The sequence below is a fragment of the Varanus komodoensis genome, unplaced genomic scaffold (assembly GCF_004798865.1).
Source record: "Varanus komodoensis strain SLA01 unplaced genomic scaffold, ASM479886v1 scaffold2, whole genome shotgun sequence".
Taxonomy (NCBI): domain Eukaryota; kingdom Metazoa; phylum Chordata; class Lepidosauria; order Squamata; family Varanidae; genus Varanus; species Varanus komodoensis.
In genome coordinates this window covers 2,056,064-2,081,505 of record NW_025335568.1, presented here as the reverse complement: position 1 = coordinate 2,081,505, position 25,442 = coordinate 2,056,064, and the positions used below count along the sequence as shown (strand labels likewise).

Here is a 25,442-nt window from a genome sequence, read left to right as displayed (position 1 = left end):
GCCCCCCGACATTGTCTGACAGTCTTCAGAGCCCAGCTTTGGGCCACAGTCACTCTTTCCTCCCCGCATGGTTCCTTCCAAGCCAACTGCAAGAGGCTGGGATGTGGGTGGATATTTGCAACCGTGGCCCAAAGCTGGGCTCTGAAGACTGTCAGACAATGTCGGGGGGCCCATGGACAGGCAGCACAAGCTGTTCTAAATTCGGTGCGTTGTACGAGGGTTCTTCAAAGAGTTCCCGCACTTTTTAAAACTCTGTGTATTAACAGTTTCAACAACAAATGACATCACTTTTCCACACAGTCACCTTCTTTTGCGATGCATTTTCCCAGCACTGGACCAACTTTTTAATGCCATCAGCAAAAAATATATAAAGTATATTTATAATATAAAAAAGTGTGGAAACTTTTTGAAGATCTCTCGTATATGGACTTGTTTGTGGTCCTTATCGTAGTGAATTGTTATGAACTACCCAGAGAGCTTTGGCCTGGGGGCAAAATAGGAAGGAAGATGAGGAAGAGGAAGAGGCAAAATTCAGTAACTGACAAATCAACAGAGTGGAGCACTTCACTCAACCACCCAGCATTTATTGTTCATAGCACATCTCTTCGCATCTGTCTGGCTCTCTGGGTTCATAAAGAATTCTGCCCGCAGGCTTGCCTGCACCGCCCCCCCCCCCCCCCCCTGAGGTCTGGCAGTGGCGCACAGGCACGTTGCTTCTTCCCATGTCGACGTGCCACGCGAGCGCCCGGGCCGGCTTCGTTACTGCGCGACATCGAGCATCTGTTTGCAAACCCACCCATTATAATCGTTGCAGCTGGCATCATTCCAGTTGTACTCATCGGATGAATCCAGCATGGCGGTGCAGTCGTGCTCGATTTCTCCGTGGTCTTTGGGGTGGTCGGGGCTCCCGGGAGACCAGTACCTGGGGGATGGCAAGGGAGGGAAGGCTTAGTTCCCCCCAAAGGCAGGGGAGCCTCTACATCAGCAGCAGCAAGGAGCGGGAGCAAGAGGCGCTGCCTTCAGGGGGATGCGGCGTTCAGGCTGTGCCGGACGAGGCGGTCGCTGGGCTCAGCGGGGCGTGTGGGGCGCTTGCCCAGCGGCCAGAACCCAAACAGTTCCTCAAAGCATGCCTGAGCCTCCGGGCCGGGCCTCCCTCCGCCATGGTGGAAGGGCCACGGAGGCAGGGCCTTCTCAGTGGTGGCACCCTGACTCAGGAATATGCTCCCCAGGGAGGTTCGCCTAGTGCCATCGCTCTTCTTTTCAGTGACAGGCAAAGATCTTTTTATTTTCCCATCATTTTAACAATTAATTGCTTTTATCCTTGTTTTTTATTATTGTTTATCTGAGGCAGTGTGTTGTGTGTTGTGGTTATGGTTTTTTGTTCTTTGTAAGCCACCCAGAGACTTTTAGTAACGGGACGGCATGGAAAAACTTTCCACAAACAAACAAGGGCCACGGAGCTGCCTGGCTCGGCCCTTCCATGGAGCAGGCCCTGTCCTTGCAGCGAGCACAGGCCGGCTGACCTTCCAGGTGCAGCTTTGCTCCCAGGAAGGGGTCAGGCGCATCCTGATGGGCTCTGCACTTGTGGGAGAGGGGACCCACCGAATCCCGTGGCAAGGGGCAGCATCCATGCTCTGAGCCCCGGGGGAAGAACTGGCATGGCCGCTCTGGAGGCCAGCAGATCACCCCCAGCCCTTGAGGGAGCCCATCAGCCCGGGAAGGGCAGGGCAAGCTCGCTCTGCGTTCTTCATTGACAAGCAGGCACCCCCGTCCATCCTTGCATGAACAAACTACAGGCGTACGCATCGTCTGTGGCACGGGTGGCGCGTCTCCTCCTGGGTATCCACAGATTAAAGCAGGGGGTCTTGCTGACCAGGCCTCCTGGGCCAGAACGGAGGGAGAACGGCTGCTTCCCTTAGGACCAGGGTGGCAAGAAGGCGATGCTTTCGCAGCTCTCCCAGCAAACATACCAGTGTATGCTTTAGCCGCATCCCTGCAGGTTTGGACATTAACATGGCAGAGAGAAAAATGGACCTGTTCCTTTCAACGGTGTTTGTGCAGGAGATGCTCCCAAGTGGCTGCACCTGCCGGATCAGGTCCACCCGCCTGTCTGCCACGCCACTGTCCATCGTGGCCTCCAAAATGCCTCCTTGTGGAAGAATGTCCTTCCTTCCTGCTTTCCCAGAAGGCGAGACTCCGAGGCAACCTTTCAAGTCCCACAACCATCTGCAACCAGTGGGGGAAACTCTGGAAGATACCTGGACAGGTAAGCTATGCCAGCTCTGCTTGGCAATTTGACTTCTGCTTCAGGAACCTGAGAGGTGGCCCACAGAAGGAGGCGACTGCAAGTTCCTCGCCTGATTCTGCGAGAAAGTGGGCGGATGCTGGCATTCAGAGACACCCCTGCCTGGAGCTGCTCGGAGGACTCACTCTGAAACCAGTCTGGAGCCATCGGTCCATTCCCAGCTGCCTTCCTCATTCGCGTCCGTGAGGCCAATCCAGGCAGGCTGATCGAGCTGCGAGGAGACGAAGAGCTGCAGAAGGGGAGACATGGCCTCACATGGCGGCTGCCGGCTTCCCCGCCCGAAGCGTGGAGGGCCCACCCCAACAGGGAGGCGGCGGCACGGCGGAAGGAGCACCATCCGCCGTGCTTAAACATGAAAACGTAATGAGGACTTGATCCTTTGCCGAAGGAACCCCGCGTGGGCTGAGTTAGCGTGGGCTCAGTGCCCTGTGGGAACCTGAACGCTCCACCTCCTCTTGACCAGCAGCTCTCCTTGCCTCCAGGCCCAAACGGTGCCCTGACCCAGCCCCAAGGTGGCAAGTCCCAGGACCCCCGCCCCTTTGCCGTAAACTGCCCCGGGGGCTCCCCAGTCCTCCCCTCATAAGCGCCTCGGCCACCCTGCCAAGCACAGTCCTGTCTTCTTTCTCATGCTAAACCTGATTCTTCGCCGGTGGAGCACCTGAGGATTCCCAAATGCATAACCCCAAGGTCTGTTTTCTTGAACCTGGCAGGCGTGGTACTCGCCTTAGGGGCTCGTCCCCCAGCAAACTTCATCCATGCTCAATAAGCAAGAAGAAAAAAGTAGCATTGCACCTATTCTCCTAAATGGGGGGCAGGAGTCCCGCATTTCTGAATCTTGCCTTGAATCAAACATGTTCTGGCGTGCCAAAGAGGGGCCTCAAAATACTGAGATCGGACTCAGGGGACATCTGTACTTGTGTTGCAGGGATTAGAAGCAGGCACAGAAGGCCTGCCGAGAGATCCTAAAATGTTTACACGGAGAGTAAAGCAATAGAGAGAAAAGGACCTGGCCATGCAGCAGCTGGAGAGGGTGGCTTGCTTGGTGGAGAAGGTGAAACAGCAAGAGGGAAAGAAGAAAAACGCGAAACCTGCTCTTTGTCAGAAAGGATGGAAGCCAAGTGGGCGCCCCTGGACAGGCAGAAATCCTCCGCGTCGTGCCAGGTCCTCTTATCCCTTGAAATATAGTAGAGGCTTCTCCCAAAAATCTGCCAGGCGTCCGTGGATCTGATACTTTTCTTGAAGAGGGATTCTAAGGAGAAAAAAATGTAAGCATATCTTGGGTACCCTTTTTCCTCTAATAAGTAATTACTTATCAAAGTAATAAATAAGATTGCATCTTATTTGGAAGGGGAGGATTTTGAAATAAATCCCTGCAAACAGAGAGGGAGAGGAGATGAGCTTCTCTTTATAAACCCTGTGCTAGGAACTATGGCCCAGTCTTCCAAAAACACAGCCAGCCAAGATTAGAAGTGTATTTTTAACTGTACTCCCAGGGTTCTCACTACGATTTGCGTACAGGAAATGTAGCTTGCAAATGACTTGAAATTTCTGCTCCCGAGTCATGTTGCTTTTGTAAAGGCGGAGATGCTGGAAGGGAAGGGGCTTTTCATGAGAGGCTTTTTGGATCTGTGCAGCTGGAGGAGCAAGAAGATGTTTGCAGCACCTCTCAATAGATGCTCTGATTATTGCTGCTGATGAAAACGTTGTCATTCATTCAGTTACAGAATTTGCCTGCTGCTCCATATCTAGGTATATTCCAAAGTGGTGAACAATACAGGGTTAAAACAAGTAAAGAATAAAAACAATGCACTAAACAATTGAAACTATTAAAAACAAGATTGCAGCTGGTCAGCAAGAAAGTCTACCTGGAATAGGATGATCTTAGGTAGGCAGCAGAAACAGCTTAGTCCAGCCATATATATTTATTGGTTTGTCTGCTTCTGTGAAAATTTAGACTTGCCATCCTCTCTCAGCCAAGGTAGCATGTGTCGGATGGAAAGCAGGTATCCATTTGATCAGTTATGTACTAAACTTGATTCTCCCTGGGGAGGAAATTCTGATGGTGAGGAATTTCCAGGCAGTCTGAAGTGTGGAATGAGAGAAGCAGCTGTGAAAGGAATGCGATGCAGAAGTATGGGAAATGATTCCATGGCAAACAGCTGCTTGCAACGATGAGGTGGGAAAGGAAAGTGCTTTTCCCGGAAATCTGGCATCTCTTAACAGGGAAATATTTGCCAGTGTATCAACAGTGTACAGCTCTTGTCAAAAAGTGGTCTGGAACCTCAGTGGAAAAGCCGAAGGAAGTTCTGCAGGAATCTTACCACAGGTGCCCCAACTTCTTTGGCATAGAAACAATTTAGGGAAATGAGTGGTGCATGATCCCACTGGAGGAATGGCTCTGGGGTTGACGGTGGTAAGATCTACACTACTCATGTGGACAAAGCTGAGGTTCTTGTAGGGCAGCCGTGGCAAACCTGGCGAACCTGTCGGCACATGAGCCGAATCACCCCAGCATCGTCCCAGCAGCCGAGCATCAGATAACGACGCACATAGGGGCCATGCGCTTGCTCGGAAAGGAGTAGTGGCACCAGGCGATGACGTCACAAGCCACAACACATTAGCCGCGACTCGTCCGAGCTTTCGCATGGCCGGTCAGTGCGCTGCCAAGGATGGATGGATGGATTTGCTTGGGCTGGCTGTTTTCAAGTTTTATTGCAGTGTTGGCAATTGGCAATAAATAAGTGGGTTTTGGGTTGCAGTTTGGGCACTCGGTCTCTAAAAGATTCACCATCACTGGCTTAGGGTTAGAAAAATGAGGTGTCCTGGTATGATTTTGATGGTGGGAATGTGTCTAGAATGGGCAGAAATTATGAGCTGTGCAGAAACAGCTACTCAAGGAAGGCTTTTTGAAAAGCAACCCTTTCAATGGTATTTTACCCCTATATTAGGGTTAGGGGAGTGCACCAGGGTAGGGTTAGGGCAGTGGTGGCGAACCTATGGCATGCATGCCACAGCAGGCACACTGAGTCCTCTCTGTCGGCACATGAGCCAAGTCGCCTCAGCATCACCCCAGCAGCCGAGCATCGGATAACGGCGCACACGGGGGCCGTGCGCATGCTCGGAAAGGAGCAGTGGTGCCAGGCGATGACGTCACGAGCCGCGACTCATTAGCTGCAACTCGCCTGAGCTTTCGCATGGCCCATCAGTGCGCTGCCAAGGATATACATATATTTGCTCGGGCTGGCTGTGAGGTGCTTTTCCTAAACTAAATCTTCAGTTTTCAGGTTTTCTTGCAGTGTTGGCACTCTGCGATCAATGTGGGTTTCGGGTTGCAGTTTGGGCACTCGGTCCCTGAAAGGCTCACCGTCAGTGCTGTAGGGCATTAGTGGTGAAGATCGTCTTGGGCCAATTGTCTTTCCTTGCACTGTACGTTGACAAACGATGGGCAGGCGGGAGATGAAGGTACCTTGAAAATGACCAAACTGAGGCTGCCGTGCTTCGGGCACGTCGTGAGAAGGCCAGGCTCCCTGGGAAGACCATCTCGCTGGGGAAAGTGGAAGGCAGAAGAAGAGGACCAAATACTAGATGGATGGAGCCATCAAGGAAGCCACGGCCTTGAATTCGGTACAGGGAAGCGGGGGTGTCACAGATAGGACCTTTCACAGGGCCTCCCTTCCTAGGGCTGCCATAGGTCGGAGACAACGCGAGGGAACGTAACACCACCAGTGTGGGAACTGCAGGAAGCACTGGGCGTCATCAAGCCCAACCCTCCTCCAGCTGAGTGAGCAGTGGAGTGTCCCGAGCATCCAGGCTGCCGCGATGGCCTGTTTAATCTCTCAGGAGGCTCTGGCCTTTGTCTGAAGTTCTGGATATGTGCTATGGTTGTCCCCGTGGAAAAGCCTTAGAAACCAGCCATTTGCTCCTTCTTTCTATAGCGCCATCACGTGGACATCCTGCATTTCTACACTTATTCAAAGTCGAACGCGTGCCCGGTTAACCTCAACAGGAACATCAGCTCTTCTCTCTGCGGCGTGGATGTCACAGCCGGGGAGTGGGGAGCGGGCCACACATTTCCGATCATATTTTCGGCTTGGAAAATGCCATGGGCAAGAGCTTTGCTTGATGGAATATTTCCTTTCTGTGCTCTTCCAGCTGCGCAGGCTTGCGGCACAGGATGGCCAGCAGGGTTGGCCTGTGAGTCACAACCAGTGTGGTGTAGTGGTTAAGAGCGTGGGGCTGGGACTCAGAGGATCTGGGTTCGAGTCCCCACTCAGCCATGGAGCCCACTGGGTGACTCTGGGCCGGTCACAGACTCTCAGCCCAGCCTACCTCACAGGGTTGTTGTTGTGGGGATAAGCTGGAGGAGGAGAATGATGCAAGCTGCCTTGAGCCCTTGGTAGGAAAAAGGCAGGATATAAATCACAATATAAATAAAATAAAGATAAAGATAAATAAAACATTTGGGCATGTAAAGTAGACTTTTTGCTACTTTTTCCCAAAGGTAGATCACTTGAGCTAAATGCAGTTGGAACTGTTTTTAATACCGTTCCTTATATGTGCTCACTATTTAAACAAGATGCTCATTAATCCTGAGCTTGAAGAAATGACGTTTTTTCCATTCTGCACCACGAGCATGAAGTATGAGCCATTTTAAATTCACATATATCTGTTCACACCTTCCATTCATATATAGAAACGTGGATACTCACGATACTGTGATTTCTTTTCATAGAACTCATTCTCGGCCTCTTCCATGGCTACCGGCACTTTTACTAACTCTTCCGCAGCCCTTACATCTAAAAGCATTCCCAGAATTAGAAAGATTCCTTACTCCTGCATTCTTCTACATTTATGTGAATGTATAGAAATCTGTACAGTAGATGCTTATAGATATTTCTGTGAATATTTAGACATTGCCTTCCTCTCTCATCCAAGTCAACTTGCCATCAATGGAAGAAATAACCATATAAATGAGAAAACCCATTAAACTAAAACTACCAAGTATCCAAGATAAGAACTGCAGCAAAAAGTCAACAGAGAAACCAGATTCGTAGAATCATAGAATAGCAGAGTTGGAAGGGGTCGTGAAGGCCAGCAAGTCCAACCCCTGCTGGTGCAGGACACCGAGTCACGTCATCCCACTCAATAAGCCAGTGTGGTAAGCGATGTGGTGTGGCTTGGAAGCCAGCCCACCCCGATGCCCCCAAGAGACGATCGGGTGCATTCCGCCCTCCTTCCTCCTCACTCTTCCACGGGGATCCCAAGAACCCCGTAGGAGCATCACGACTCCCCCACTCTCCAGGCTCTCTGACAACCTTGCCCAGCAGTTCTTAGCTGCACGGGCTACCCAAGGGGTCGTGTCAGCTGGGTCCAGATGACACGGAAGCCCCAAGCCCTGGCACAAGGCACAGGCATAGAAATCACCCAGAGCAGCTCATTCTAGGTTCACACAACACAGCAAACCCCATACGTATAAGCTGCCGGTCTTCTCCCTCAGGCCTTCAAAGAGCTCTTCCGTAGTTTTCCTCTCTCTTTTCTGATTTTAAAGGGGCGGTGGGGTTGAGACGGGCCTCTTTCTAGACATCTTCAAATTTAGTAATTCTGTATCACCTCTGCAATGATATGGCTTGAACTAGGGCCCCCCAAAATTTCAACCTTGCTTTGGAAGAGCATAATTAATTTTAAATGTTGTTTAGTAAATGCAGAAGGATTTCCAGCTTCCGCTACACTGGCAGCACAAGAGCGTTGCTGGTTGGGGTGGAACGATGCAGCGGGAGCAAAAGCGAGCACACCGGGCTTACAGAAAATGGAAAATCTAAACCAAAAAAGGCGGAAGTTGCTCGTACAGAAATTACTGAAGGAAGATTGGGACTCTCTTCAAGCTAGGCATGAATGCTCCCCTTTACTTCCGGAAATTAAATACTCCACCCTGTTTGATCTACCTCTCTGTTTTAAAATATTGGCAGTTCCCAAGTCGGGATGATCCTATAAAGTAGCACATTGTAACTGCCCACACTTCCAACTGCCCAGATCAGGGGACAATTTCGTAAGACGGCACCAGACAAACACTGCTGTAACTGCCCCTTGTGGGATTCAGCTTTTCATCTTTTCTTTTATTGCCTGAAATACCAACAGGCGAGAGAGAGAGTTTCAAAGAATGGCCATCAAAATAGTCAGCCTTTCCTGATGCTGCAAGATTAAAACTACTTCTGAGCAGCCTTTGTAAAAACTGTATCACAAATGTGGCAGATGTTTGTCAAGATGTGTTTTAAGTGCCTAAATTAAGGTGTACGGGCTATGGGCTATTAAAGCAAATAAGCTTGTACTAACGTGTCATTCAAATTATTCCTCTTCCACTTACGGGTGTCAAACATAATGAACTTATCTCCGTATCCTGTTGCAAGAATGTCCTTCAGCTTTACCATGTGTTCCTCAAGAGGGTCGCGGCCTTCCATGAGAAGCTGAAGATCTAAAATAATTGACATAGGATCAGTGTTAGGAAAGGATTCCCACAGAGCCGAGTCTTGCCCTCTTCCCCGCCCAAACTTTTGCCCACCCCATACGCACATGAAGCTTCCTTACAGAGGGGAGGGTTTGTGCCCTCACCACACCCCCTCATTCTGGAATATTCCTCCCTCAGAGGGGGCTCCCGGGGGGTGTCGGGCCATCGGGGCCCAGATCAATGACTTGCTTACAGCCCTCAGGTAACACTACAAGATTTTGCAGGTAAATAAGTCGCTGCCGTAGGGATGCAGCGATCATGCACACCGGCCCAGTGAGCCTGGGCGTGGGTAACCTGGACCGGCACCATGGATCCCGCAATGGCCCAGTCCGGATGCGGCAGCAGCCCACCCGACCACGGTGGAACTGAGGGCCATGGCCACCGGGACCGCGCGGCCTGCCGTGCCGTGCTTTGCCGTGCCGTGAGAGACGGACATGCTGGGTGGAGAAGAGCGAGCGTCCTCAAACGACCTCAGCACAAGGCAAGGGTTCTTGCGGGGCTGCGAGACGGACAGCGGGAGCTGCTCCATCGAGCCCTGTGTGTACAGACACCCCCAGCAGCTCCTCAGGGACTTGAGCAGGGCATGGGCGGGGGGCGCCCCGTTGGCTTGCGGAAGTGGCCCTGCGGTCACAGCATTGCCGAAAGCCCCACGAGCGCAGGCGCCCCCGGGTTCCCCGAGACCCACACCGCCATGAGCCCTGGCCTCCGCACAGCCCCGGACATAGAGAGGTCCCCACGCTCTGGGCAGGCGCGGCGGGGGGGGGGGAGCAGGCGGGGGTGCGGTCACTGCAGAGACTTACATAAAATGAGCAATACGATGAAGGCGAAAGACATCAGCAAGGTGAGAACTCGGATAACCATCCATTTGAACCTGTTAGATTTCAGGGCAACTGGAGGTGCATCATCTCCAGGGGCGCCGCCGGGGGCAGGGGCAGGCTTCCCCTTGGGGGCCATGGCTGGAGGAAGGGGAGAAAGAGGTGGCCGTGAAGCAGGCGGGGCCAGGCCCAGTCGGCAGCCAGCAGGCCTGCCTCCCCCTCCCTTCCGGCGCTTCGGGCACCGACCCGACACCCGAGAGGGGCAGGACGCTCACGCGGCGGGCGGCTGCTACGCGACAGCCATCGCGCCCTCCTGCCCGCCACGCTCCGAGCAGCCCCTCTTCCTCCGGAAGCCCCCCGTGCCCGCTCGGATGCGGAGGGAACGGAGGCTGCACGGAAGGGGGCAAGCCTGGCCGGGGAACCCCCTCCAGCCAGAGACAGAGCTGCTGCCAACTCCATCTCCTCCCATCCCCAAGCTGAAGCACCAACCGCTTGTGTGGGGCAGGGCCCCGTGGGAACCCCCGGCCCCCCACCCACGGGAGGCTGCCTTCCAGCACGCGGGGACACCCAGGCCAGCAGCGGAGAGCCTGGCGGCCCCGGGGGCAAGGGCCGGGGCCGGGGGCGCACCTTCTCCTCCGGGTTCTTCCTGGGGGCCAGGCGCCCCTCGCTCTCGCTCCGGGTCTGCCTCGCTCGAGTCCTGCGCGACGGCCCACCCGGGCCTCCCATGCCCCTCGCGGCTTCCTCCGGGGGCCCTGCTCCCCTCCTCTGCCAGGGGCCTGCAGCCGCCTGCTGATTGGCTGCCCGCAGGCCTGGCCAGCACTCACAATGGTCCCTGCACACCCGGAGCTGAAGGGGAGCGGATTGTGATGCCGTGGGGAGGGGGAGCGGGCTGAGGCAGCTGCAGCGCTGCGCAGCCCCTCTCTGGAGGGCAGGGAAGAGGCTTCTCCACGGGCAGGCAGGGAAACCATCGAGGACCCTGCCTCGGTCCCCTGCCTCCTGCGGGGGCCCATGGAGAGGGCTGTGGCTGAGCTGGGGCTGGAAGCAGTGCCGATGCCAGCTCGTGGCACCCGCCCCCCCTCGCCACACCTCTGCCCGTGGCAATTCAGGTGTGCTTTCGTTCCATGCCACCCAGGGATCTCCAACTGGTGGGCACCTGAGGAATGCACCCCCTCCTGGAGGCCTGGCCCTTGGCAGCCCTGCTCTGCTTTAGACCCCCGGCCGAGGCGTCTTTGGGGGAGCCTGCCCACTGTGGATCTGGCTCTCCCCCTCCTTTCCCCGCCGGGAGTGTGCTCTTCATGAGTCTTGCCGACTTACGACGCCCGTGCTGACGTTCATTCTGTCACTGTCGTTATGGGCTGTCAAGTTGTCTCTGACTTATGGTGACCGAGGAATGAAAGCCCTCCGGCTCGTCCCACCCCTGACAGCCCTGCTCAGCCCTGGCAAAGGGGAGGCACAGCCGAGCGTCATCGGCGTATGGGTAACATCACAGCCCACACCTGCAGCTGACCTCTCCCGGCGGCTGCTTGGAGATGCTGAAAACTACAGGGGATAGAACGGAGCCCCGTGGAACTCCATAGCACAGCTGCCACAGCATGGAGCAAAGCTCCCCAGCACCACCTTCTGGAAACAGGCTCCAGGCAGGAGCAGAACCACCGCCAAGGCTGCCTCCAGCCCCCGACCGGGCCGGCCGATCCAGAAGGACAGCGTGCTCGATGGTGCCGAAAGCCACTAACGGGTCCAGGAGCATCAACAGGGGAGCCATGTGCCCCCGGACTAAAGCCATTTGGATCTCCAGGTCCAGAGAGGGGCTTCAGAACGGCCTTCCTCTCTCACAGAGAGGCCACGATCGGCCCCCTGGCCCAGCTGGCAGCCCCCTCCCTGCTATTCTTGCCCGCCAAGAAAGGAAGGGTCCAGGGAAGCCCTCGCGCACCCCTGCTGAGGCACCGGACGTCCCCCTCCGGCTGGGCCGCCACACGCAGCCAGCAAAACCGGGCCGGACTTTGCTCCGGAGACTTTGCTTGGTGCAACGGCCATGAGGCTGCGGCCCGAGTTTGGGGCTGGATGGCGCCTGGCGGCCTTACTGATCACAGCCTGCCACGCTTCAGCAGGGTCGTCCAGAGATTTGGAGTGCGCCACCGTCGGTATGGGGCTGGTGACCCATGGCAGGTGCATCCTCTTTCCTCCAGCGAGGAATCCGAGGTGCCTTAAACTTATCCCCACCTTCTGCTTTCTGTTCTGTACCCCGTTACTGATCCGTAAGAGGAGCACCTGCTCTTATTCCACAACAGCGGGGGGTCTTCGGTAGGGCAATTCCGGAGTGCTAAGAGGGCCGCAGAGACAGTGTCTTCCGGTTCACAGGCACGCTCAGCTCCACTATGAAGGGCCCCGCACCATTCCTCTCGTCGTGAACGTTTCTTGCTGCGGCGCAAAATCGGCACCTCGGCGACTCTTTGCAAGCGCGGCCACAAGCTTTGGGTCTCAAAGTGAACTCGCAAGGGAGACGCTTGGAGGTGGGCCGAAGACCTGCCCAGAGGGACGCGGCCGGGCAGAAGAGGCCAGGGGCGGGAGGAAAGCAGACCCTTCCGCCTTCAAGGTGCGCGCAGGCCTCACCCTGCCCACCTGTCTGACACAGGCAGCGACATCCGGCTGGGAGGCAGCCCAGGCGGCACCGCGACTCGGCGGCAACTGAGCAGGCGCTGTGGCAAGGCGGGGCGGCTGGGGCCCCACACACAGAGGCCCCCCTGCAGTGTGACAGGCCTTGGGTTGGGTCAGCTGGGGCGAGGGGCCAGGGGGTTCCCTGCTCTCCCGTGGTGGAAATGCCTGCCAGAGATCGCTGGCCCACGGCCGGCCCAGGCCACAAGCTGGCCACGCCTCAGGCGGCAAAAAGGATCCATGCCACGGCGAGTCCACGCCCCACCCTCCCTCCCCAGCAGCAAGGCCGAGAGCCGGGAGCCAAGGAGCACGTGAGCCGGAGAAGGCCTACACCAGGCGCCATCCGCCTGGCCAGTTCATCATCCCAGTTACGACTGGGTAATGGTCATGCGCGGTGCTTGGATGAGATTCCCAGGTGCGCACGAGAGATGGGGGGCTTTGGTGGGAATGGTGGCTCAGACTCGGAGGAGGGGAACCGGCCACGGATCGGAGTTCTCACTTTGATATTGGAGCTGATGAGACCAGTGAGGCCCCGGCTGCCCAGACCCTCCCGGTGAGCCCACCCGAGCCAGCGCTGGATCAAAGCACTTCCAGGACAGCCACCAAGCCCCCTCCCACTCCTGATGGGGGGAACGAAGCCGGCAGAGAACCGCCTGGGGAGGGGTTCATGGGAGAGCGTGACACCTCCGGAGACGCGGACACAGAACCCGCCAACACACCCGCCAGCGGGACCAACTGGGGGCTCGATGGGAAGAGTGTTGGAAGGCTGACTTCCAGAGCGCGCCCCCCTCCAGAGACCGGCCCCGAAGGGTTCCTAAGCAGAGCTTTGGGGAAGGGGGGCAGAGCGAGGGGTCGGCGTTCCACCTGCAGTGCGTGTTTCGAGGCTGGTGAATACGCCGGCTTCCGTATGGAATAAAGACTCTTCCAGTAATTGCGGAGTTGCCTGTCTCGTTTGGGGGGGGGGCGCCTCGCTCACGACAGGAACCTCAGTTGCTCCTCTCCCGTTGCCTCTCCAGCCCAACCGAGCGCGGCTTGCGCAATGAGCGTTAGCTGAACGGAGGGAGCCAAAGGGCAGCCCGGATGTCCATGGGGCAGCCCATCCCCAGGACAGACGTCACGGCCCATGAGCCCCCCCCCCGACTAGCTTGCAGGGGGCGCAGCAAGCAAGACTCACACACGACAGCAGCTCTCCCTTGAGGCTCGACACGGAAATGGCAATCTTTAAAAATCTCGTTTGCGCCTTGGCTCGTGGGCTTGGCAGCGTTACTGCCTTTCGCCCCTCGACGTGGCGTCTAGGTTCTCCTTACACACCCATCTTTTCCGCTCGTGGCAGTCGGCATTGTTCCAGTTGTGGTCATCCGCTGAAGGATTGATGGAGGCACAGTCTTTCTTTGCTCTGGTGTAGGACTCCAAGCCGCCAGGGTTCCCAGTAAACCAGTACCTGGACGAGGGACGAAAGGAGCTCACTGTGCGGAAAAGGCGGAGAAATCCAGAGAAAGGTGGATCGAGTCAAAAGTGCTGCGTCCGGGGGTGAGGAGGGGGCTATACCACTTTGGGCTGTAGGTGGAAAGAGGGTGGCATGTTTCATGCTGTTCCCACCAACAATTTCTGTTAGAAGAAACAACGAAAGAACATTGCTAGCTGGGAAACCTGGCACAGCACGGAGATGGGGAATAACCATTTCTTTCAACATTCTTTGCACAAGCCAGGATTCTGTCCACATGGAAGCTGCCCAGAGGAAACCCACAAGCTGGACAGGAGCACACAGACCCCTCTTCCCCACGTTCCCCAGCAGCTGGTACGTAGTGTGCTTCGAATACTACAGGGCCTATACAGCCACCCAACTGGTGGTCAACAGAGAGACTTCTGATGACTTAACTGTGCACTCGGTGAAGAAAGAATCAGTTTAGAATCACCAATAAAATACGATAAAGAGATAAAAGTAGCACAGCTTCCAATAACAAATATAAAACCACAAATTAAGACAATTCACAATTAAAATAGTGGGGAAATTAAAAGGTTTTCGCCTGTGCCAAAAAGAAAAAAAGCTTTGGCACCAGGCGAACCTCTCAGGGGGGCATGTTCCACCATTGGGGTGCCACCGCACAGAAGGCCCTTCTCTGGGTAGCCACCCTCCTAATCTTCAAGGAGGGCCCCCAGAGGAGGACCTCTGCCTCAGATCTCAAGCGGCAGGAGGACATATAGGGAACCCTGCCTGTTCCCCCTGGTGTGCTGGTTTTTGCCTGGATGTGCCTGACAGATGATTGAGTGGTTTCTATGCTAGCCTAGTTTCCACCTTCTGCATCCCACCAGCCACCACACTGAATGGCTGAAGTGGCTCCTGCAGCTGCTACCGCTCTTTGCAGGGGGCTCTGTGGCAGCTGCACACCAGGGCCATGGAAACCACCATGCAGGGTCCAGACAATCAGAGAAACCACGGCAAACTGTGGAAACCACAGAACAGACCGTTGTTTCTTATCATGGTTTCTACTCATCAGACTTATCATGCTGGAATAACACCACGGATTTGGACAACATAACAAACTACCCTGCTCAGAAAACCACAGCTTATCATGTCATGCAAATCTGCCCCTTGCAGCTGTGCGGCCCTGTACCAAACTTTACCGGGCAACTCAACTTTGGCTCCAAGGATGGGAGCCTGAAAGGTCATTCTCACAGGGTGGAAATTCTAAGTTCTGCACTGGATTTTGCAAGAACTCGGTAGACTCACTGTGAGATTAATCTGGAGCCATCGGTCCATTCCCAGCTGCCTTCCTCATGTTCATCTGTAAGGCCAATCCAGGCAGGTTCATCAAGGTGAGAAGTGATGAACGACTGCAGAAAAGGGGAAAGAACAGCCTCATGGGATAGAGCACCACTTCAGCTCTCTCAGCATGATGGGAGAGATGGCAGATGATGGAGAGTGTGAACCAGATGTGCTTATAAAAACCATAACAGTGATGAGCTCATAATTCTCTGCCAAAGCAACCCCAAAGAAAACCTGGGTTCAGCAAGTGTATCAGACATCATTTGCACTTAATTTGCATAAATATTTTTGGGAGGATGTTTTTTTTTATGTCATTTCATTTCTAGGCCACCTCATAGCTGAAGCTTTCTGTGTGGTTTACAACCATGCATAAAATTGTACAATAAAATACCAGAGAATGCCAGAAAACCTTATCACAAGAAAAGTTAGAAAAATTAATAGTCTGTAACAAGGCTACTTGCACATGATCAAGCATATTTTCATGGGAGAAAAAAATTAACAAAAGTCAACATGAGGATGGCAGCACTAAAGAGGGCCGGAGAGTCGGTTTAAGAAACCGAAATAGAATTTCAGGCATTTCAAGATCTCTCCGGAACACTTAGGAGATCACTCAGAACCAAAATTACAGCAATCCTGCAAGAACAGGGGTCCTCAGACTTTTCCAACAGGAGGCCAGTTGAAAGGTGCCCGTGGTGGGTGCGGGCTGCCAAGGGGGTGCCAGCAGGGGGGGGGGGGGGGGGGCCGGGGGGGGGACAGGGGAAGGGGGGGGGGGTGCGGGGCAAGGCAGCTGCTTGCTTGAGCAGAAATCGTTTTCTCCGAGTGAATCCAAAACGTTCTCCGCACGAGCAAGACACACACACGGTGAGTGCAAAATCTCTGGGGCGGGCCGGTTAAATGGGCATGGCAGGCCGGATCTGGCCCACGGGCCGTAGCTGGAGGATCCCCGTGCTAGAACATAGGTTACAGGTCACGAAAACCCTGGTCCCCACCGCCTCCCTTTGGAAACTGGAAAAGTTGCCCAGATGGAGAGAACAGAAAGAAAACAAGCAGAGAAGAAGGAATCCAGTGGATTTTGAGCAGCAGGTTGGGAGCAGTGGCCTGGCAGGTGGGTGACAAGGGAGACGAAGGTGTCCCAAAGAAGGGCGAGGAGATCGCAGTGAGCCCGTTTGTGTCGTCGCTGCTGGGAACGGAGGCCAGAAACCCGAGCCTGAACTGGTATTCTCAGGAAGAACACTTAGGAGCAGAGGCAGATCAAGAGTATTGACAGATGGAAAACAGACACGCTCCTGAGCCTGGACGATATAATTTCCAAGAATTTATAAGGAACTCAGATGTGAAATAGCTGGAGCTCCCGACAAAAATGCCTGACATTTCCCAAACATTAACGCTGCGCACCACAAACATGGAAGGCGGCTAGCGAAGCACCGCTGTTGAAGGGAAGTCCAGCGCCAGCACCAGGTGTACTGGTGACCAACAGCCGGGGGACCGGATCAGGTCCTGGAAGGAGCCCACGTACGGCCCCCGGCCAGAGGCGACGTGTCTCTCAGGACCGTTTTCGGGGGAAGATCGGGAGCGGGGTGCTGCCACCTCGCACTCTGCGGAAGAGCACCCTGTGGGGCACCCGGATGGCCACGGGGGAAGAGACTGCTGGGATCCAGGGACCCGGCACCGCTCTGACCCGACACCGCGGCCCCTGGGTCCTTAACTCCGGGGATCAAAGGGGAGAGAAGCAAAGTCTAGAACCTGCTCTTCCTTGGTTAAGATGGAGGCCAAGTGGGCGTCTCTGGACACACAGAAGTTCTCGGCGTCGTACCAGGACTTCTCTCCTTGCGAAATGTAGTACAGATTATTCCCAAAATTCTCCCAGCTCCCAGTGGACTTTGCTTTACTCTTGAAGAGGGCTTCTAAAATGAATGGATATGAAGACAAGAGTCAAATGCCACCTGGGAGTTGTACGCTAGAGACCGCTGGGTCCTAACCCATACGGTTGAGCGGGAAGTGGGGGGCACTTCTCCAAGCCGAGGTGACCCACAACGGGTTGCGGTAGGGATACACTGGATAATCCAAGGAAGGCTGTCCTGAGTCCTTGGGGAAGGACAGAATCCTGAAAATAGAAACCTTGCCTCAAAAGCTTTACACCTGCAGTGCTCAGGGGGATGAATTATTCTTGAAGTTACTGCTAAGGACCACCACTGAGATTTTATGCTTTAAAGCTGTTGTTGTTATTATTATTAATTAGCAATATTTCTAGACTATTTCTCATTTCCACCAATCCTGAAGTGGCTTACAAACGAAACCCTAAACAGAGTACAATAAATGACCAATGTGCCTTTTTCCCTGGTCTTGGCAGCTCTCCTGTACTTACTGTATACTTCCTTCTGCTGTTGGAGGACAGTCTGGGTTTCCTCCAATTTTTCTGGCAACAGTCCCACTTCCTCTGCTAGTTCGACAGCTGAAATCATTCCCAGATGAGGATTAGTCACTTATCCACCTCTGAATATTTACCAGATAGATAAAAGTGAGACAGCTGATACAGAAAAGGAGTCAGATTGTTTCTGGATGAGACATGACAGTAAAACGGAAGAGCCATCCTGGAGCAAAAGCAACACGGAACTCGAGTCCAGATCAGCTCCTGGGAGCAAAAGTCTTCCGAGTCCTGAATCCACGGGCCTGCCCGAAAAAACCAACACCCGGCGCAACGGGAGGAGCCGAAGGTGGCTGGAGGTTCCTGCCCTCTGTGCCCCAGCATCAGGAAGACAAGATGGGCGTTTGTGGAAGGACTTCGTGGAAAGACAGCGTCTTCCTTGGAGGAGGAGGAGACTTTAAACCAGGAGCCAGGGAGCCAGGGATGCCCACTGCACGTGTGTTGGCAGGGAAAGGGTGGGGGACAAGGGGGTGCTTCTGCCATTCACTGCAGGGGGCTTGCCCAGGAAATCCCCCCCCCCCCCATCATGCAGCGAAGGACACCAGCTTAAGCAGCTTCAAAGGGGGGCTGAGCAAATGCGCCGAAGAGCCGGCTCTGCTGTGCGTGCGTGCCAGGGGCTGCCCTTCATTTCGCGGGCGTCGCGTTGCGCGCAAGCGCTAACCCTGTTCAGTCCCTGCTTCTGAGCGCTCGGCATGTCCTAAGCCGCCTCCCGGGGTCACTGTGGTCATCCTAGGGCCATTCCCTCCAGAATGCCCCTCTCCAACAGCCTTTTGGCGCCTCGCCATTGCTGGCCCAGCGTGAAGCTTCGGCACCACTGGGACGATCCCCCACCGACCCTCCCAAGCCTCTTCTTCAAGCCAACTTCCAGCACGTGGAGGAGCCCAGATTCAAAGGCGGCTGCCCCAAAGAGGATGGTCACCTGCCCGGACTGATAATGAGAAGAGAAAGGCAGTGAGGACTAGAAGCTTGAAGCTTCTGCGGCAAGGAGCTAGCGTTGTTTAATATCCCACTTTTTGTCCTGCAATGAACCCAAGGCAGGTTTCGCGACGCTCCTCTCCACTTTGTCCTCGCAATAGCCCAGCGAGGCAGGTTGCGCCACGAGTCCGCAACCCCGAGCAGGGAGTACACCTGGGCCTTCCCAGCCCCAGCCCAGCCCCCTCGCCACTGGGCCACGCCGGTTCGCCGCCACGGCTCGGGCCCAGCCGCTGGGGCCCATGACCGTGCTGGTGGCGGGCATCGTGGCCTCTTCTCCACAGGAAGGGCTCGTGTCCCCTTCTTTCCGGCTGGTTTGCCTTCTCTGCCTTCCTCCTACACCTGAGAAAATTGCTACGAAAAGCTGGAGAAGCCGCTGGCCTCAGTGAGCACAGCACACCGCCTCCTGCCCGGAGCCCTCCCTCAGCCGCGCCCGGCGGAAGGGGCGCCTCGCGTCCCGCCGTGCTCGGCCAGCCGCGCTGCCGGGCCCCGGGGGCAGGAAGCGCCCCCCAGGCCGAGCCCAGCGCCCCCAGCACCCCGCCGCCGCGTACCGGTCACATAGTTGAGCTTCGGGCGCCGCAGGGAGTTGGCCATGGTGCCCTGAAGGTGCTGCATGGGGACCGCCAGGGGGTCCGGGGGTTCCCTGCTCATCTTCGCGTCTGAAGGAAGGAAGGCAGGCAGGTGGGCTGGTGGCTGAGGCCCCCGGGCGGAAGCAGTGGGGAACGCGGGGCAAGGAGCACGGGGCACGCACCACACACGGAGCGGCCTGGCAGGGGCCCGGCGGGGGCAAGCCGGACCCAGGAGAAGCCCGGCGTGGCCCGTGGCCCTCTGATGCACCCATTCCCACAGCCGCCGCCCCGGGAGTGCAGGTGCCTCCAGTCTGAAGGGCGAATCCAGTTCTCAGAAGCCAGCGGGGCTCCATTCCTGGGGAGGAGGGGGGGGCACCAGACGGAGACAGAGAAGGTGGGGACAAAGCCAAAAGGGGGCCCGGGGAGCCAGCCCAGTTTCAGCCAAAAGCCTTCCTGCAGTTATTCATTCATTCATTGAATCATTACGTGACTATCCTGCCCATAGCCCCAGGTGGCTCTCTGGGGGGGCATGGGGGGGAACCAAATATAAGAATACGATAACAAAAATATACCCTGTGAGCATTAACAAAATGAGGGATAACAAAAATATAGACGATAATTTTAAATTAACCATATAAACTACAACAATAAATAGTAACAACGAAAACAGAAAAACCACACCGTAGCCAAAATTAATTTAACCCAAGACAAGGCACGGTAGCGATAAAATCCACAAGTCCCACGTAAAATCATTTAAAATGTATGTAAACTTTCAGGGAGGCATTTCGGCCTTCCAGGATGCAGGAGGCCCCGTGGGGATGCCGGCGCGCCTCGCAGAGGTGATGGCCGGGGGCAAGGCGACTGGCCCTGGGGGCGGTTCTCAGCCCCACACAGAGGGGGTCACTTCTAAGGGTCTTGCTTCAAGTCCGGGCCATCCCAAAGTCCGCTGCTTTTCAGCAGGGGAGCCTCGGCTGGCCTGGTTCACACGCCGCCATTGCGTCATCACGGGATCTTAATGCAAGAGGAGCCGCCCCACATGTGGGGCCCGCACGGTCACCACTCCCTTGTGCAAGCCCCCACGCAGGCTCGCGCTGCGCCGTGTGAACCTGGACACTGGGGGTTCACAGAGGGCTAAGCAAGTCCTGCAGAGCCCCCACACTAATCAAGGGTTACGCGCAGGCTGTGCAGCCTTCGCACAACCATGAAGGTGAGTTCGGACAAGCCGACGCAGCCCCAGATCGCCCCCCTGGATATGCGAAGCCGCGTGAGTCCATGCGGGGCGCAGGTTCAAGTGTGGAGCTGAGGACCCGCTCCCTGGAGACTCGGCACCTCGCAGGATCGCTGTCGTCAGGATAAAACGGAGCCACACGAGCCGCCCGGAGCTCCTCACAAGAAAAGGGGCAGGATGGAGATGGGATTGCATCTCCATCGCCATCACCTGGGGACCCACGAGCTGGCCAGATCCATTTTCCGTCTGGCCAGATCCATTTTCCGTCCGGCCAGATCCATTTTCCGCCTGCCACGTGGGAGACCGCGCCCAGGCTCCGAGGACACAGGGGACGATGCGGGGGCGAGGGACTTGCTCCACGGGGTGAGAAATCCTGCACGCTCTCGCCTTCAGGCGCCTGCCCACACGGGCACACGGAGGGGCGCTGCCCCAGCCCACGCACCAGGCCTGCCCCTGCGCCCACCAAGGGGGAGGCTGGCAGGGGCTGCAAGGTGAGCAGGGGGTGGGCGAGGGCACGGGGGCTTCTTTGACTGATCCTGCGGAGAAGCCGGCGGCAGCTGGAGCGCGTGAACGACTTACATATGGCTATCATCACAATCATGAGGATGAAGGAGGACCCGCCAAAGGCCGCAAGGATTCGCCAGATGACCTTCGCGGAGAAACGCTTCTTCAGATCCTCGGAAGCCAGCGTGCCTCCTCCGGCAGCTGGCGCGCCAGCTGGAGGTGCTTTGGGGGCCATGGCTTGGAGGAGGAGGAGGAGGAAGAGGAGGAGAGAGGAAGCCTGGTGAAGGACACACCGCGAGGACAAGCTCGCCCCCACCACCCTTCGTCAGCCTCCCCGCACTGAGCACCGCTGCCGAGAGCCGGCAGGTGGCAGGACACCAGGCGCCACTGAGACCCCCACTTGAAGCAGCTTTCTTGTGAGGCGAGGTGGCGCACCTGGATCAGGCCCGGCACAGGAGAGCTGCAGAGGGTGCTTGTTGGGTCGGAGGGTTGGACGGGAACCTGGGAGAGCCGCGTTCGAGTTGTGCCCGCACCGTGACACTCCAGAGGGAACGGTGGGCCAGGCACAAACAGAGCTCTGGTGAGGCTGCCGTGGGGAGGACGCTCCGGTCCTCCACCGTGGGATCCTGGCCGGAAGAAGGTGGGGTGGATTCAGGCGTGGCTGACGGACCGCAAGCAGAGGGACCCACGACCCTGCTAGTGGGGAATCATCGGGGTGGCGGCCAGTGACAAGCGGGGTCCCCAGGGCTCTGTCCTGGGGCCCATCCTGTTTAATCTTTTCATAAATGACATGGAAGGAGGGGTGAACAGTCTGCTGATCAAATTCGCAGACGACACTAAAACTGAATCAGTGGCCACAACTGAGGAGCAGGTACTCCGCATCCAGAAGGATCTGGACAGACTCTGGAAGTGGGCAGGAGACAACAGGATGGCGTTCAGTGTGGATAAGCGCAAGGTCTTGCACTTGGGGCATAGGAATGGGTGTCATAAGTACAGGTTAGGGGGCCAGTGGCTGGAGAGCAGCACTTGCGAAAGGGACCTCGGGGTGCTGGTCGCCTGCAAGCTGAACATGAGCCAGCCGTGTGATGCGGTGGCCAAGAGAGCGAACGCCACCCTTGGTTGCATAGCCAGAAGTATGGCTTCCAGAGGTATTACTGCCACTCTGTTCGACTCTGGTGCAGGGCCAGAGCTGGGACCAGGGCCAGAGGAAAGCAAAGCACCGGGTCAACCCTGCCTGGGCCACTTGTGGCAGCAGGAGCAGCGCCAACCACGCGGTCCTGCAAGCCAGCCGGCCAGCTGTGCTTCCTTCGGCTGCCGCCTCTGCCCCTTCGCAACAGCCGTCTGGTCTGGGGCAGGCACTGAGGCGAGAACTGAGGCCCAGCCGGGACAGGTGGCCGTTTGCGGAGAAAGAAGAGGAATGGGAGGCATCTTTCTCCTGCACCCACCAAGAAGAGGGCCAGGAGAGACAGCGCCTGCATTCGGACAACACGAGAACCCATGTCCAAGGATTGAGGGTGAGCTGCTGTTGGATTCGCCTCCTCTATTACATCCTTGAATAACCACGCCCTCACCCTTCCTGGGCAGTTCAGGTTTATTTTTCTTTTATCAAAAGCTTTTCTAACCCGTCTCAGGATGACTTACAATAACATGTGAATAGAATAAAACAAAACACCACAGCATCTGACAACTGAAATACTAAAACCCCAGTTAAAATCAATTAAACGTTACAATGAGCAAATAAAAAGGTTTTTGCCTGAAGCCAAAAGGAATCCATTGGTGCCAGGCAAACCTCTGGGGAGCACCAGGGTGCCACTGCAGAGAAGGCCCTCCCCGGGCAGCCCCCCTCCGAATCTCCTTCAAGGAGGGCTCCCGAAGCAGGGCCTCCACCCCAGATCCCAGAGGGCGGGAGGACACATAGGGAAGAAGGAAGACCCAAGGCTGCTTCCTTCTCCCCGAGAGATCCAGTACCGGAGCCCCGCTGCCAACCGGATCCAGTACCGGAGGCCCGCTGCCAGTGAACTCTGCACTTCACCCAGCATCTGCCCAAGTGCCTCGTGCATTGTCTTGACCTGTGCGGTGGGACTGATTTTTTGTTTTTGAACCCTGAAGCAACCGCCACGACACTGACGCTGGGCCCTAGGAGACATCGGTACACCGCCACCTCGAGGCATCTCCGTGAGGAGAAGACACCCATGTCTGGACCCGGATGCAGTTCCAGGCAGAGTGAACGTTGAACAACTGAAGCTGAATCCCAAAAAGCCGCGGCACGGCAGCGTAGGCTTGCGGGACCAAGGTCTGGGTCGCTGGTCTGTTCCGAGGGAAGCGCCACACCCCCTGCAGGAGCGGGGCCGTTCTCCAAGGGACTCCGAGATCTGCCATCGCCACTGCTGGCCGGCCGGCCTCTGGGGCTCGGAGTGCCCACGCCCAGCTTCAGCCAGGGCACCAGCTGCACCCAGCCGAACAGCTTGGCCACGGCGCCCCCTGCCCCGGCAACCTCACGGCTGGACGGCTGCAGAGCACTCGCATGGGGCTGCCCTTGCACCCGGGCTGGAAGCTGCCGCCGCCACTGCAGAAGACAGGCGGCGGCTGAGATGCTCGGCGGAGCACCCGCTCTTTCGCCACCTGCCCTGGAGGCCCGTTTCCGAGCCCGGCTCCGGCAGTCGCAGGCTGCACTCAAGGCCCAGGCAGCCCGCCAGCCACCCCCCCTTCCACAAACCCACACTCCCAAGAGGGCCCGGTCGTTCCGCGCCAGGTGGGGGTCCGTGAGCAGGCCCAGGCGGTCCTGGCCTCCGCCCCGGGAGACGCGCTCCATGCATGGATCGAGGCAGGGTGAGCTTGCAACCCCTCGAGAAATCCTGCGGCTCCTGCACGTGCTCCTCCGCCTCCAGTCTATTCGGCAGCACGGCAGTATCTCCATGTGCAAACGGGCCCTTGACGAAGAGCGGCTGCCGGCGCCGGACTGTTTTGAAAAGCTGAAGGATTAGACTCTTCACTGGGGCAAAGAACACGGGACCCACTGATGATCCAGGTGACCAAGGCTGACTTGCAACCCTCGGGGATTCCCCAGGCCCCCCTGCCCCCCGGAGGATGCCCTGCTGCAGCGCAGGGGGCACTCCAGAAATGCTCGTACTGTACCTTCTCCTTCGGGTGCTTCCTAGAGGTCGGGCAACCCCTCCAGAGCTTCCCTCGTTCTCGCTCCAGCCCACCTGGCCTCCTGTGCCCCTCGCTGCCTCCTCCAGGGGTCCTGCTCCCCCCCACCTCCCGGGCCTGGAGCCACCCGCTGATTGGCTGCCCCCAGGCCTGGCCAGCACTCACAATGGTCCTGCGCCCCGGAGCTGGAGGGGGCGGATTGTGATGCCGCGGCTGCAGCCAGCTCCACTCTTGCCATGCCCGCCATGTGGACGTCCATCCTATCCTTGAACAGCCTCAACAAGGGGGCTTCAACTACCTCCGTGGAAGCCCATTCCATTCCCTCGGGGTCCTGACCGTCAGGAAGTACTTCCTGGCACCCACCTTGAACCTTGGTTCCCTGAGGTTTGCTCCACTGGAACGTGTCCTGCCCTCCACTGCAGAGGGAAAAGGTCATGTCCCACCTCTGCGTGGCACCCCCTCACGTACCTGGATGTGGCTAACAGGCCCCCTCTGAGTCTCCTCCTCTCCAGGCTGAAAGCACCCAGCTCCCTCCGTCTCTCCTCATACGGCTTCCCTGCAAACCAGCCACCAACCTTGTGACCCTTCGCTGCACCGATTCCAACCTGGCTGCATCCCTCTTGTAATGAGGGGCCCAGAACTGAGCACAACACTCCAGTTGCCCCAAGTCACACACCTGGACATCACACAACCTGCCCCAGGTCGCACAACTGCCCCTTTCTGGCTGCCATCCCTGGCTGCCTGCCCCATCCCCAGCCAGACCACCTGCCGCTTCCCAGCAGAGCCCCGGGGCCCTTTGGGCAGGGCTGGCGATCTCTTTGCCTGGAGGGCCAGCAGTAGCCTGGCCTTGCTTTGAACAGCTGCAGGGCCCTTGGCTATCCACAGGGGAAGCTCTTCCTCCTCTCCGTGCTGCAGTGATGATCCCAGCGAGGCAGAAATCTTGGGAATTCCTTCCCTCCTTCCAATGCCAGGAATGAAAGAGGCAGCTGGTCTCAGCACGCGGGGGGAGGGGGAGCCCTGGGAATCGGGGCCTCCAGATTTTGAGATGGAAGAGGCAGGAGGGCTTCTCTCAACCCCTCTCCAGGTGTTCGGGCAGGCCCTGGCACGGCCGAGGGGGCAAGCGGCAGGGGCCAGGCATGCTGGGCAGGGATCTTGGCCCCAGGACGGCCTTGGGAGAGAAGGGCCGAACGATGGAGGGACAGACAGCAGCTGAGAGGCTGGCCTGCCTCCTAAGCGTACTCAGAAAGAGGGCTCTTGGATGTAGTTTCTCGTGTGGGTTCCACAAACCGTTCTGTGCGTGCTCAGAGACTCTTTCTTCGCTGATTATGCTATGCTGGGTGTACACTGGGGAACAAGGAGCCCCTGCCAAAGAGGGGTCTGTTGCTTTGCAAGGGCAAAGGGGGAACCAAACGCCTGACAGCTGGGCTCCCCCTTCGCCCAAGCCCAAAGCACGCTCCGACGTCACACGGAGTTTGGCATCACACACGCGGGGGGGGGGGGGGAGTGGAGAAAGGGACAAAGGGGAACCTCTGGGGGGGGGGGGCGGAGGAGCC

General features: G+C 56.8%; 2 protein-coding genes across 3 annotated transcripts; both read right to left on the bottom strand.

The window, feature by feature from the left end:
- Positions 1–688: 688 nt before the first annotated feature.
- LOC123022516 (C-type lectin domain family 4 member E-like) lies at positions 689–13,213 on the bottom strand. Its single transcript, XM_044428262.1, has 8 exons — positions 13,139–13,213; positions 9,608–9,763; positions 8,667–8,774; positions 7,015–7,101; positions 5,670–5,849; positions 3,394–3,554; positions 2,431–2,534; positions 689–922 (listed from the first exon to the last, which is right to left on the bottom strand). The coding sequence occupies exons 2-8, from the start codon at positions 9,759–9,761 to the stop codon at positions 760–762; spliced, it is 957 nt and encodes a 318-aa protein (XP_044284197.1). The 5' UTR covers positions 9,762–9,763; positions 13,139–13,213; the 3' UTR covers positions 689–759.
- A 315-nt stretch (positions 13,214–13,528) lies between these two features.
- LOC123022517 (CD209 antigen-like protein C) lies at positions 13,529–21,462 on the bottom strand. 2 transcript variants are annotated; one of them, XM_044428263.1, is made up of 6 exons: positions 20,815–21,462; positions 18,990–19,097; positions 17,407–17,493; positions 16,785–16,945; positions 15,006–15,109; positions 13,529–13,715 (listed from the first exon to the last, which is right to left on the bottom strand). In XM_044428263.1, the coding sequence occupies exons 1-6, from the start codon at positions 20,972–20,974 to the stop codon at positions 13,538–13,540; spliced, it is 798 nt and encodes a 265-aa protein (XP_044284198.1). In that variant the 5' UTR covers positions 20,975–21,462; the 3' UTR covers positions 13,529–13,537. The 2 variants fall into 2 exon arrangements, with proteins under 2 accessions (XP_044284198.1, XP_044284199.1); XM_044428264.1 differs by lacking the exon at positions 13,529–13,715 and adding an exon at positions 13,738–13,831.
- Positions 21,463–25,442: the final 3,980 nt, after the last annotated feature.